At 49.4% G+C, this 12,574-nt stretch overlaps 5 protein-coding genes across 5 annotated transcripts; 3 read left to right on the forward strand and 2 right to left on the reverse strand.

The window, feature by feature from the left end:
• Positions 1-184: 184 nt before the first annotated feature.
• DEU56DRAFT_772607 (uncharacterized protein) lies at positions 185-2,310 on the forward strand. The gene is made up of 3 exons (XM_041351531.1): positions 185-338; positions 393-1,537; positions 1,588-2,310. The coding sequence occupies exons 2-3, from the start codon at positions 472-474 to the stop codon at positions 2,100-2,102; spliced, it is 1,581 nt and encodes a 526-aa protein (XP_041214149.1). The 5' UTR covers positions 185-338; positions 393-471; the 3' UTR covers positions 2,103-2,310.
• A 61-nt stretch (positions 2,311-2,371) lies between these two features.
• On the forward strand, positions 2,372-5,668 carry DEU56DRAFT_952103 (uncharacterized protein; the record flags this gene model as incomplete). Its single annotated transcript, XM_041359158.1, has 14 exons — positions 2,372-2,426; positions 2,477-2,968; positions 3,022-3,062; positions 3,105-3,330; positions 3,383-3,485; positions 3,537-3,607; positions 3,660-3,788; positions 3,847-4,095; positions 4,143-4,239; positions 4,289-4,431; positions 4,482-4,729; positions 4,779-4,874; positions 4,930-5,199; positions 5,252-5,668. Coding segments are annotated over 14 exons (2,529 nt in total), but the record flags the coding sequence as incomplete, so codon positions are not given.
• DEU56DRAFT_435679 (S-adenosyl-L-methionine-dependent methyltransferase) lies at positions 5,407-6,611 on the reverse strand. Its single transcript, XM_041346217.1, has 5 exons — positions 6,460-6,611; positions 6,341-6,406; positions 5,842-6,293; positions 5,714-5,780; positions 5,407-5,657 (listed from the first exon to the last, which is right to left on the reverse strand). The coding sequence occupies exons 1-5, from the start codon at positions 6,504-6,506 to the stop codon at positions 5,579-5,581; spliced, it is 711 nt and encodes a 236-aa protein (XP_041214151.1). The 5' UTR covers positions 6,507-6,611; the 3' UTR covers positions 5,407-5,578.
• DEU56DRAFT_772638 (uncharacterized protein) lies at positions 6,578-7,272 on the reverse strand. Its single transcript, XM_041351532.1, has 3 exons — positions 7,080-7,272; positions 6,835-7,023; positions 6,578-6,783 (listed from the first exon to the last, which is right to left on the reverse strand). Exons 1-2 carry the CDS (start codon positions 7,244-7,246, stop codon positions 6,873-6,875), a joined length of 318 nt encoding a protein of 105 aa, XP_041214152.1. The 5' UTR covers positions 7,247-7,272; the 3' UTR covers positions 6,578-6,783; positions 6,835-6,872.
• Positions 7,273-7,688: 416 nt separating this feature from the next.
• Positions 7,689-9,941, forward strand: DEU56DRAFT_726252 (uncharacterized protein; the record flags this gene model as incomplete). Its single annotated transcript, XM_041347917.1, has 5 exons — positions 7,689-8,363; positions 8,420-8,584; positions 8,639-9,237; positions 9,289-9,572; positions 9,766-9,941. 5 exons carry the CDS (start codon positions 7,689-7,691, stop codon positions 9,939-9,941), a joined length of 1,899 nt encoding a protein of 632 aa, XP_041214153.1.
• Between the last annotated feature and the right edge of the window lie 2,633 nt (positions 9,942-12,574).

Genomic DNA, 12,574 nt, shown 5'->3' on the forward strand with positions numbered 1-12,574 from the left:
CTAAGTCGGGGGCGGGTGACTCGAACAAAGGCAGTCCACACGAGGCTACGATGAGGATGATCGCAGCGTGTTAGCAGTGCATGCAGCACCGACAAGGGCTAGAATTGAGAACCAAATGAAGTGAATCAGAGTTGAATCAGCAAAACCATGATTGGAGTTTGCCACGAGGATGATCACGTACTTGACTTTCCACGAACAAAAACGCAACTGCCTCGAGGCTTAAGAAGAACCTCGTGCTGCGCTGGAAATAGGGCTTGGGACTTGCGTGTACAGCAGAGCTTGCCCAAGGAGGGAATCCTTGCCAGGCATTTGGAACCATCTGGCAGAGTCTGGCACTTGTCAGTCATTATATCTACCTCATATGATCTCCCATAAATTTCGCTAACGCATAGATCAAAATCGAGCCAGTGATTATCGAGCACGGGCTGAAACAACGCGCTGCAACGGTGTTTGGTTGTCCGTTCAGCCGCCATGCTCCCTATCGCTAACTTGAATCTCAAAGACCTCTACCAATCAACCTTCGAATTCTTTGCCTCGCGTAGTCCTTCCTTCTCTTTCAGTGCCTTCAGCGCTGAAGACTCTGTCTCTGAGATATCCTTTCCCTTGACGCCGAGAGACCCGACACCAAGAAACTTTTCCTCAGACGAGGAGTCTGCTTCATTACGTGACAGGTTGGATGCTGCCGAACACACCGACTATTGTCACACTACGTCCACTTGCAATCCCTCTTTCGGTGCATCTGCTGCAGCTTCCACTCTTTATTCAATGCGCCGCGAACACGATGCTACAAAAAACGAACTCTCCAGAACCCAAGCAGAAGTTGCTCGCTGGGAGGAGAGGTATAAAACCCTCGAGAAGACCCTCAAAGAAACGAGGGATCTCTTGAAGGTCAGAGACCAGGAGATCCAGGTGCTTAAGAAGGAGCGTGAAAGGCACTCTCCTGAGCGTCATCGCCCCTCCTCGCACATCGATCGTCGACGAAGCCGTGATCTTGCGCATCACCGATCAGATTCATCTCAGTCACAGCAGATTCGACTGAGCGCTGACTGGTCAGAGATCCGTGACGATACCTTATCGCAGGCCAACGGCAACCATCGCCGCAATGGCAGCGACCCTCACCCAGATAACATGTCCACTGTGTCCGAGGAAGAGCGAGCCCAGTCTCGCAGCTTAGAGACTTTCCTGAACAAGATTGATTTGTGGTCTGGAGCGCAGGTCATACAAGCCGTGCAAGACCTCAACTCTGAAATCCTCCAATTCGCCGCATCTGCCACAGAGCTCTGCACGTTCTCGAAGCAGCGCCCTAACTCAGCCAAGGTTACTCAAGCTTCCTCCGAAGTTGCCACGAGGTTGGGTGCTGCCCTGAGTCGCTTATTGGCAACTCGGGATCACTCCCAAGACCCCATGCTGGTTCAGCTAGCTCTCCAGGGTTGCATCTCGTACTGCATATCCAGGGCACTATCGTCGTTTTGCATCGGTTACCAGTCCAAGGCCAACATCACTTTGACCCAGATTTATACCCACATGTTCCACTCAGGTGGGTTCTTCAAACATTTTATCGCTCGCAATTTACTCATATTGCTTCAGAACCTCAGCCGACCTCATCGCGATGGAGAGCACTGACTCACAAACACATCCATGAGCTCCACCCCGAACTTAATGAATACGCAATCAATGAGATGACGGAAACGATCTTCCGCTGGTCGCTAGACATATTCCTCATCTCTGGCAGCACTAATCCGCAGCCCAATCCGGCTTCGCGCGAGAACTTCCGTGCGCGCTTCGGGGCCCAAGTCAAACGTATCTCGAAGGCCGCTTGCAGGCTAGCGCAGGTGACGAAGGAGGAGATCATGTCGGCGAACTTCGAGGTTATTGCTGCGGATAGTGGCCAGCCGTTTGACGGGCAGGAGATGTTGGATGCGTTTGAAGACTACAAATCGTCGGACGGCGTCGTTCTGTGCACGACGGAACTAGGCCTCCGGTGCTCGACGAGAAAGGCTACGAGTGATGCGCCAGCTTCAGACGAAAGCATAGATCGGCGTATTCTGTTACGACCCAAGGTGGTTCTCGAGTCTATTGTAGAAGTTATTGACCCGCGGTGATGTCTCTTGTCTTGATAACAATCTTCTGCTACATCTATGTACCCTGCATAATCCCCTCATTCATCCATACCACGCACTGTTTTTGTATTGTCTTTGTACTTATACTTCATGGACGGTTACTGCTACTACTAGATCACCTGGATATTGTTTATCCGTATTTGATCCTAAAGCTGCTGTCCAACAAGAGCAAACAACCGTCCGATCACCTGCCTATTCTGTACACTTCAAAAATTCCTTCAAATCTAATGCGGCCAGGGGGTGATCAGAGGCGCCAGCATGGCATCAGCCTGCCCAAGTCTTTACTCGAGCAGATTAGCGTTTCAGGTAAGCGTGTACAACATTCGTCTCCGAGCCTGCTGTGACCCCATATGTAGAGCAGAACTCTCATCGACACAAAGGTGGTCGTTCCCATGCATCACGCAAAGATGCGCGAAAGCAAGAGCGAATGGATCGTAAAAAGAAAAAGGCAGATCACTTCATACATACTGCTCACTCAGCCAAACGGAAGACGGAGGAAGAACACGTCGATTCACCGCAGAGAAAGCGCATGAAGATATCACAAGAGTCAGTTTCCAAACCACCTGCCTCAAAGTCACATAATGCGACCACCACCAAAGTGTCATCTCGCCATAGACCTGGGGAGCCGCACACTACCACCGAACCCGTGCAAAAGCACAAACTCAAAACCACTGCTCTAGAAAGACTGGCGAATAAATCGGCCACTAAACCGCGTAAAGTTGCATCTACGGGCCCTCGAAATCGCGAAGAAGAGGAAGAGGATGCGTATATCGCGTACCTTGAATCAAAGCTGGGGTATGCTGGAGGTAGTTCACGCCGTAAGGATGATGATATGGATGGACTAGGAGGTATGCTACATTACATCTTTTACTAGAGAATACATCTCACAGTCCTTGTGCAGATCTATTTGACTTTACCGAAAACATCATGACGGAGATGCCGGTAAGTTTTCTTTGCAGCTAAGCGTTGTGTCGTATCTGAGAGTCCACACAGGACTCGGATTTCGATGACGAAGTGGAGGATGAGGATCAATCAACATCTGCAGAAGATGAAGGTAACGGATCTTGGGAAGATGAGGAGTGGGGTGGCCTTGATGAGAGTAGGATTGGCGGGAGCGAGGCTGGCGAGGATGATTCAGTGGACGATGATGACCATGGGATAACAGAGACAAAGGAAGGCGAACCTTCCGACGCTCAACCTAAAGCTGCTGGTTAGTTTTCCTACATGCATTCTTTTGGGTTGGAATTCACCTTTTTTCACAGGGCGCTATATACCACCGGGATTAAGGAAACAAGCCAACGGCGATACAAACGAAACAGAAGAGCAACTCAAACTTACTCGCCAGCTGAAAGGTCTGATAAACAGGTAATATATTCTTGCATTGTTCTGGTCTTCACTAATTCTATCTCGCCTTAGAATGTCAGAACAAAACATTGCAACCATTCTAGATAGCATTGAAGATGTGTATCGCAACCACCGCCGACATGGTCCGTGCTTGTTTCTATCTGCACTGAGCGTGACGCATATTTTCTCCCTCAGACGTCACCTCAACCCTCACTAACCTCATCATTGATGGCATATCATCCCATTCAACCCTTTTGGACTCGTACGTTGTCCTCCATGCCGCTTTTATATCTAGCCTCCATAAATTGATCGGCACTGCATTTGGTACGTGTCTTGTGAAAAGTCCCTCTACCACCTGAGCTGATGCGCCCCATACACTCAGCGGCGTATTTCGTTCAGAACGTAGTGTCCTCGTACGAACAACATCTCACTTCGGTCGAAGAAAAGTCTGCCAATTCAACTGAAGTCCCAGAAGACCTAGGAAAAGAGTGTTCCAACCTCATCGTGCTTTTGTCAGAGCTGTACAACTTTCAAGTCATTTCGTGCATTCTCGTTTATGATATCATCCGCGGCCTTTTAGATAAAGACCTATCTGAGTTCCGGGTAGAGCTTTTGCTGAAACTTCTTCGAAGTGAGTTCTATGGTGCCTATTTTGGGCTCATCTTAACGTTGTGTTAGGTTCCGGTCAACAGCTGAGACAAGATGATCCCATGGCACTGAAAGACATCGTTACTCTAGCACAGTCTCGGGTCATCGGACAGGCCGATAATTTGAGGTAGCTCCGCATCTCACCGCCTTCACTACCCTCTTCTTATGAAACACAGTTCACGCACGCGTTTCATGACCGAGACCCTGAACAACCTGAAGAATAACAAAATCAAAAAGACGGCCGCAACACAGCATCAGGGGGGCGATGCTGTCGAGCGAATGAAGAAGTTCCTCTCAGGGCTGGGGAAAAAGAAGCACGGTAGGTCGTTGTTCCGTCAAGTTATTTATGAAGGCGCTGAGGTGACGCAGTTCTCGCCCATGAGCCGTTGCGCGTAACGTTGGAGGATCTCCATTCGGCGGAAAGTAAAGGCAAGTGGTGGCTTATTGGCGCTGCGTGGGGTGGAGACCCCCTGGCCGATCACCCGCGCGAAATTCCCCAGCAGGGTGGGGAAGCCGAGAGTGACGTCAGCACTGCCGCGCTTCTAAAGCTTGCGAGGAAGCAGGGCATGAATACAGATATTCGTCGAAGTATTTTTGTGGTGCTCATGAGCAGCGACGTAGGTGTCACGTCAAATCCCCGCTATCACATCTCATTTTCTATTGCAGGATTATCTAGACGCTTGCGAACGACTTGCGCAACTCGGCCTCACGGAAGTGCAACAGCGTGAGATCATCAGAGTAAACCTGCATTGTTGTGGAAATGTACGTGATTTTGTAGGAATTTACACTGCCATCATTGGCTGAACCAATTTCACAGGAAAAATCATATAATCCGTATTACACACTTGTCTGCCAACATTTGTCTCAGCGTTCACATTCGTACAAGATCACGTTGCAGTTCTGTCTATGGGACTTCCTCCGGGACTTGGGCGAAACCAGCGTCGGTGGAGTGGAAGTAATTAAGAGCCTGAAAGATAGCGATACAGGGTTTGATGTTAAAACTATGTCGCCTTCGCGAATGAAGAACGTCGCCAAAGCATATGCATGGTGGATAGCGAAGGATTGTTGTACGCTGACGATCTTCAAGGTGAGCCTGGGCGCAGTTCATGCAGAGCGTTGCTGAGAGGAGGAATTTATAGCCTGTGGACTTTACTGTGCTCAAGCCACAGACACGTACTTTCTTGAAAGAGTTGTTCATCCAGCTCTTTATTGCTAGCCAGGTTTCATCACCGATGCTCAGCAATGACTCCGGCGAGTATCCCTCTATGAGGAACCGTGGATCACTTGAAGAGATCTTCTTGAAGGCATCAAGGATCGAGAACCTGGGCCTTGGATTGGTGTTCTTCATGTCTAATACGTTCAAAGGAGAAGATGGGTTCTTGACTTGGGCTAGCTCATTGGCAAAAGAGACGTTACAGACAGGAATGGATCATATCCCCAGAATATAGCAATGCTTATCTACGTTTCTATTTCGTGAATGCCACACTAGAACATGCACTGCCAGTGCTCCCGCCGAATGAAATGGTCGGGTGCTGTATACGAGAACTTTTGGGAGAGTATCAGCATCTACGTAGTTTCGATATGAAGTGTGCGCCACATACTGGTACTGCAGGCCAGTTTCTTCGGTGATGAACTTCGATCGTAACTCAACCTCGGTAAAGTTACAAGCTGGGGTACACCAAGGGTCCTTATTCAGTTCCACCAGCCGAGTAGCACGATGCATACGCACATGTAATTAAAAAATGCCCGCCTGGATTCAAGAGCTTCGCGATACGCATCGGATAAGCTTCGACTGGAATCCTTCCATTATCATCCTTCTCCATCAGCGCGATGGCATCGTAAGTGCCTTTATCAAGAATCAGATCCCAAGCTCCATTCTGGTCAGCTTTCTGATCGTCGGCGAGTAATGATGGGTCCTCCTGCAGGAAATCGCACACACTAAACGTAATGGCCGTAAGATTCCTAGCATGCGCCACCGATTGTGCGAGCTGAACAGCTCCTTCACTATAATCGATTCCCAAAAGTCTCTGTGCCGGATATCGCGCATCTCCACGTCCCTCCGCAAGCGCGAATAACAGTGCACCATTTCCACTTCCAACCTCAAGGACTGACATATCAGGGCGCGGAGGGGCGTGTTCCTTAACCCACTTCACCATTTCATTCATTGCCCTTTTGCCGAACCTAGGCGCCAGAAGCATGAATGCAATAGAAGCCATGTGAATACACACCATATTTCACCCTCATCACCATTTTCACTGAAGTTCTCCAATTCTTCTTCGTAAACGTTATCCCAACTGATTATCCATAAGTGATGGACCTACAAGTTTGCAAGGGTGAACACGCCTACTGTTCTTTCGTGCCGAGCTTCGAGGGCTCGAGCTCTGAGGTATCCATGACGCTTTGGGGACTGCCCCTTGGTGATCACTGAAAGGATTTGGAGCAAGTCGTTGACAGAAATGAAAGGTGCTGCTTAGTAAGCCAATTCAGCTCCATTGACATGCAGGTAACATGCAGGACATGGTAGTTGTCTCGACCGGCTTCTCATATATATGCGAAGGAACTCTAAGAAGTAGGATCAGACAGCAGATAGTTATAGCGAGCCTCGACCAAAGGAGCGAGTGGTGATATGTATTATGATGGATATATTAATGCGATAGAAATACAGAGTAGACTTGAAGTAACTGAGTAACTCTTCCGGTTCAAGAGCTTGGAAATGACTTACCAGTACGACGAGTTACCAACGTATGCAAAAGTTGAATGTTATCTCGACTTTCCATCTGTCTTGTCTAACAAGTCTTTGGCCTCGTTGATTTTGCTCGCAATGTAGGGGGAGCCCCCACGGTCAGGGTGATTTGCGAGCATGATGTGACGGTGGGCATCTTTTAGCTTGTTGCGTAGTGTTACGCCGTCTCTGCAAAAAGTACTGCCGTCAGCCTCTAGGTGATAGAGTGTGCTGAAAGTGCAAACTTTAACCCAAGGATTGCAATAGCCTCCTTGCGATCCATTTTCGCTTTAAAACCACCCTTTACCCACTGGTCTGCTGCCCGCTTGCCAATGATACCATTGCGCACAAGGTGTCGTCCGACAAGAGCAGCTGTGATAGCTCCTACGCCGACAATTACAGGAGTTGCCATGAGGAGGAAAAGAAGAGAGCAGGCGTGGCTGTGCTGAGTTTGGTCAGAGGTGACGCGATACCGCGTTTCTTGAAATGTGACTTATCACACTGCCTTCAATTTGCTTTTACAATTCAGCTCACTGATTTTATTACTGCATACTACGTGGCCCACAAGCTTGAAGCTGGATGGATTGCGCTGAATAACGCTGAATGACGCTGAATTTAGTTACTCTGGGATACTGGACACACAAAGTACCCTTTTGTGCTTTGTTCTTCCAAGCACAGCCTATGCGTGGTTCCTCGTCCCCTTTTCACTGCTAACTTGCTGTAAAACGCCGTTACCAGTCATTGGCAGTAGACGCTCGTCCAGTAATAAATAGCTCTGGCCTTGGATCACGTTCCTACGTCCTCACTTTAGGCGCATTGACATCGTGCGCTTTCTCTTTCCATCTCTTACACCCATGACCCACACGTTCTTCACTCTGCAACAGAATGTTTATAAAGCCGATCATGAGCCCATAACCGTTGAAGATGTTGACGAGAACACTGTCTCTTCTCCAGCCTTGCGGCGTCTTATCAACTCAGCTCAAGGCGCCACCGTTGGAGTGGCAGCCAGGTATCGCCCCGACTGTACTGTTTCGTCTTTAGCATTTGCAACGCTCACAAGAGCGCTCGTCATCCACTTCTTCACTACGAACAAACCGAATCCGCAGCAGCAGCAGAAGAAGAAGAAGAAAAAGAGCCAAGAACAACAGCCTACCGTTTCCCGAGGACGCATCCTCATACAAGACCAAATTCTGTGTGATACTGGCATCCAACTTTATGGGTACAGGATAGACAGAATCGCACTCGGTGTCTTCCTTGACCTCTCACTTCGGATCAATGCTGCAGTTGACATCCTGTCTGGGTCTCGCAGTGATCGGCGCTCCCTCGAGGCAATTATGAACGCCTTGGGCGGCGAGGTCTTACTCCAGAAGCAGAACGTGAAAACTCTCTTCGCTCGTAGAGAAGGGGATGCAACAACCAATGATGTGGCGCTCCAGGCTTGGGCAGCATGTCGCGCCGTTGCACTTCCTCACATGGCGTCCAGATTTGCTCCCTTATCTCGAATCGCCACAGACACGATGCCAGACATTGTATGTAATCGTCATCACATCATCAACTTATCCTCTCCCTCTGATTCACAATGTAGCATCTGAGTGCCCTGGCAAAGATTTCTCGTGATGCTGAAATTTTGGAGTCTTTGAAGCCTACGAAAGTCGTCAATAACGTCAAAGATGGCTTCATCTCCAAAAACGGTAATATCAACCTCGAGTGCACTCGCTTTAGAACGCGTATCATGAAAAATAGAGACCAAGTATGTTCATCTGTGTGACGTTATGCCACCAACTCTGAATCTTTGTACTTGCAGGTCATTCACATTGAAACGCTGGATGGAGATCAGCGATCAATGATCACTGGTCGTGCACAGGCAATAAATGGAAGACAAGCTCAAATCAACATCAAAGGCGCTGCACAGGGTTCGGGAAAGGTCTTCCGTGTGACGACCGTTGGGAAAGAAGACTTGACAGCCGCTGAATCATGCAGAGAAGATATAGTGCTAAAGGCCCTTCAAGGCACCATCACGTTGACCGAATATCCATTCTTCTGTAGTATCTGGGCACCGTCAGTAAACATCCAATGGCCGCCACCAACCAAGAATGCTTCCAGCGCACCGTTCGTTTACGATCCGAGCGGTACATTGAACCATTCGCAGTATGAAGCAGTGGAGCGAATTATTTCGCAAGCAGACAGGGATCGTGTGTTGCTTATTCAGGGTCCTCCTGGCACTGGAAAAACAACAGTCATAGCGGCCAGTGTCGACAGTATCGTCAAGACTGGGCCCAGGGAGCGCACAGTTTGGCTTGTGGCACAGTCGAACGTTGCTGTTAAGAATATTGCAGAGAAGCTTGACAAGGTTGGCTTCCGTGAATTCAAGCTTCTGGTATCCAAAGACTTCCATTATGACTGGTATGTCGCACCTTCTTCACTTCTCGTCATACTGAATTTTTCGTGTTGCAGGCATGAACACCTCTATGAGAGATTGGAACATTGTTTTATACGATCCGACATGTTTAGTGGCGCGTCCGTTACTGTCAGCCGGCTTCTACTCGACACAAGAGTCATACTCTGCACATTGAGTATGCTGTCCAATCCTCGTATCAGTGAATTTACTCGTCAAGTCCCACTTGAAACCGTGATATTCGACGAGGCAAGTCAGATTGAAGTGGGAGACTATCTGCCGCTGCTTCAGCGTTTCCAGCCAACGTTGAAAAAGATGGTGTTCATCGGTGATGACAAGCAACGTGAGACTCTCATAGATACTCCACCATCGACCTGCACTGACTTGGATCTTAGTGGCGCCATTCGGCCAAGATGACATTGGGAAGCTACGAAGCGTGTTTGAGTTCCCCCACCTCCGAAAGCGGGCACACTTCTTGGATACCCAGTGTAAGCTCGTTTTTCGCCCTCATCGCCTCGTTTTCTAACTCCGTCCAGACCGCATGCCAGTCGTCATTGGCAACTTCATTTCCCGTCATGTGTACAATAACAAGTTGATGACCATGCACGACATCACCGGCAAGGCAGCATGTCGTTTCCTGGATGTTAAAAGGGGCCAGGAGCAGAAATCTGGAAAGAGCTGGATAGTACGCTTGTCCTCCTCACCCTCGTGATATGCCAGCCTTACGTCATTTGCATCAGAACCTTCAAGAGATATCCGTGGTTATCCACCTCGCCCGTATATACAACGAGCAGGGCAAACACTACAGGATCATCACTCCGTATGATGGTCAGAGGTCTACGATTGAACATCAACTTGAATTAGCGAAGCTTCCATGGGAAGACAAGTGCTTCAATGTGGACTCCTTCCAAGGCAAGTAGTTCCTTGATATGCTGGAGGGATCTCGCTGACGTTCGCCTTAGGGAACGAGGAAGACCACATAATCGTCTCTCTAGTCCGTTCTCAGGGTGTAGGGTTCTTGAAGAACGCGCGCAGGACGAATGTCATGCTAACACGATGCAAGATAAGCATGATCATTTGCACAAGTCGTGATTTCGTGACGAAGGGTAAAGCAACGGGCACGCTGGTCGGGCAGCTTGCTGCTACCATGGGCCCAGGGGCCTGGCTGGACGGTCGTGATATCGTCAATGGCATCTTAAAGTGATTTTGACTACTTACATTGCACTTCTTGGATGAGCTTTCAAAGGGACTTTCTTCAAGTGAGGCATCTTGCACCGCATTTTGTATTATATGGCAATTGATGTATGTACATGCTGTAAGTCAGGGTCTATGTAGTGGAGACTCGTTATGAACCACATGCATATGGGAACTTATGCCCGCGCTGATGTCGTAAAGCACACAGGACAGTCAACCTCTGAGAGGCCACCTTGAGTACTGACTAGTACTGACTGCCGAATCTGTCACTGCGGCCCTATCCACTGTGTGACGGCGGGAGTCACGTAGTATCCTAGTAAAAGGTGGACAGAGCTAGCCGTGCCGCTGGTCTGGGCGCCATCGACGAGTGCTGGGCATAGCATGTAGTCGAGGTAGAGTTGGGCGCTATTATACGTATCGGCGTTGAGCTCAGCGGCCGTAGGTATGTTCTTCATGTTGTGTGGTGATGCTGCAGTCACAACGAGCACATGACAGAGAGCGCATGTAGTCAAATAGACTATAGTCTAGCATAATGCGTCGACACAAAGGAATCAACCTACCATAACGAATAAACGGTTATGTTGAACGGCTCTTCCTTCCATCGGTCTTTGTTGGGGGACAAATCAATACCGATCAGCATTCTCATCGATGGGGACCCAAATAGCGCGCCCAACAGAGTAAATTTGGATTTGGCGAGTCGAGGTCAGCAGTCTCTGAAAAGAGTCACACATGCATTTAGATCCTCCCATGGAGTTCTGGAGCCAGAAAAAAGAGCTTGAGATACGAACAAGAGTCTACGCGACACTTGGGGCAAAGAAAAGGCTGCGGAGAGATTGTGATGGGCCTATAGACAATGGGAAGACTCGGAAGGCCGCTCAAAGGGCTCAGAACAATAACCACGAGGACTCCAGCTCGAGTCAGGACTCAGCAAGCGCCCACCTAGTCATGAGGCTTGGATCCGAGTCGGCTCCTGCCTCATTGCAGACTTGAAATAGAGTTGCACTCCACTCGTTGCACATTGCCACTCACCACCATCATCTAAAGCAACAATGCCCATAGTAACAAGGCTGCTCTACCAGACTCTCGTGCAAGTCGACAGTGGACAACTGTCGGCTCACATTGTTTCCGAATCAAACTTGATCGATGAGCAAGATCTGTTGCGCAGTCTGCTAGAAAGGAACGAGGGACGTGCCCTTGGCCTTGCTGGCGGATATGCGCCAACTGGAGAGCTAGCAATGCTAGCCATCGCTGATGCGTCCACCATCATAATCATCGATTTCGAGTCGAATAAGAGCAAGGGCAACGAACACGATGAACGGCCTGTCACACCAGCCAGTAAGGCGAACAACGCCGCCGCTCGGCAGTTTTTGACCGATAACCTCCTCCGCCGCACCACCGGGTTCTTATACGCATTCGATATCGCGCCCATTGCTCTTGCTCTCGCCCAAACGCTCGATCTTCGAATCGCAAATGCGATCGATATGCAGAGCGTATCATCACGAACACGCGCCCCACTCGCCATCATCAAACAGGCCGTTGGTGATCTTCATAACATATACGACCCAAACATCAATGATGCATTTAAAAACGACACCATCGTCAGTCATCTGACAGCTTTCAAGAATGGCATCACTCCACTTGCACAACGTGCATGGATCGCACACTATCTCTCGCAGCTCGCGTCCATGGAGGACCGGCTGGCGCAAGTGCCTCCAGTGGACACCTTCCGGCTCTCTGACGAGGTGAGTCGCTGCTTGCTTGGCGAATGAAGTCGCTGATCGCCGTAATCACAGGCATTGGAGTTCCTTGCTAAGAGCTCGAAGGATTCATTCCAGCTCGAGCAGAAGAAGCCGACCGAGGTCACGCGCCAGTTCGCCACTACCGTCGATCACACAAACAACCATATCAATGCTCAGGCAGATCGATATCAAAACAAAATTCGAAGGGGCCAGAATCAGGTATGTTGATCGCGTATCCACGCCGTGCCTTACCTGATGACTAATTTTCTCAGCGTGCCTTCATTGATATTGGTGAGCGCGGCGGGCGGGGCTTCACTGTAGACGGTCAGGTCGCCGGTTCTCATGGCCGTGACGCCAAACTCGCTACCACCAATACTCTCAATTTTGTCGGCAAGATCATCGGCTCGATCAA

This window comes from Suillus clintonianus (genome assembly GCF_016758775.1).
Source record: "Suillus clintonianus strain FC179 chromosome Unknown DEU56scaffold_5, whole genome shotgun sequence".
NCBI lineage: Eukaryota > Fungi > Basidiomycota > Agaricomycetes > Boletales > Suillaceae > Suillus > Suillus clintonianus.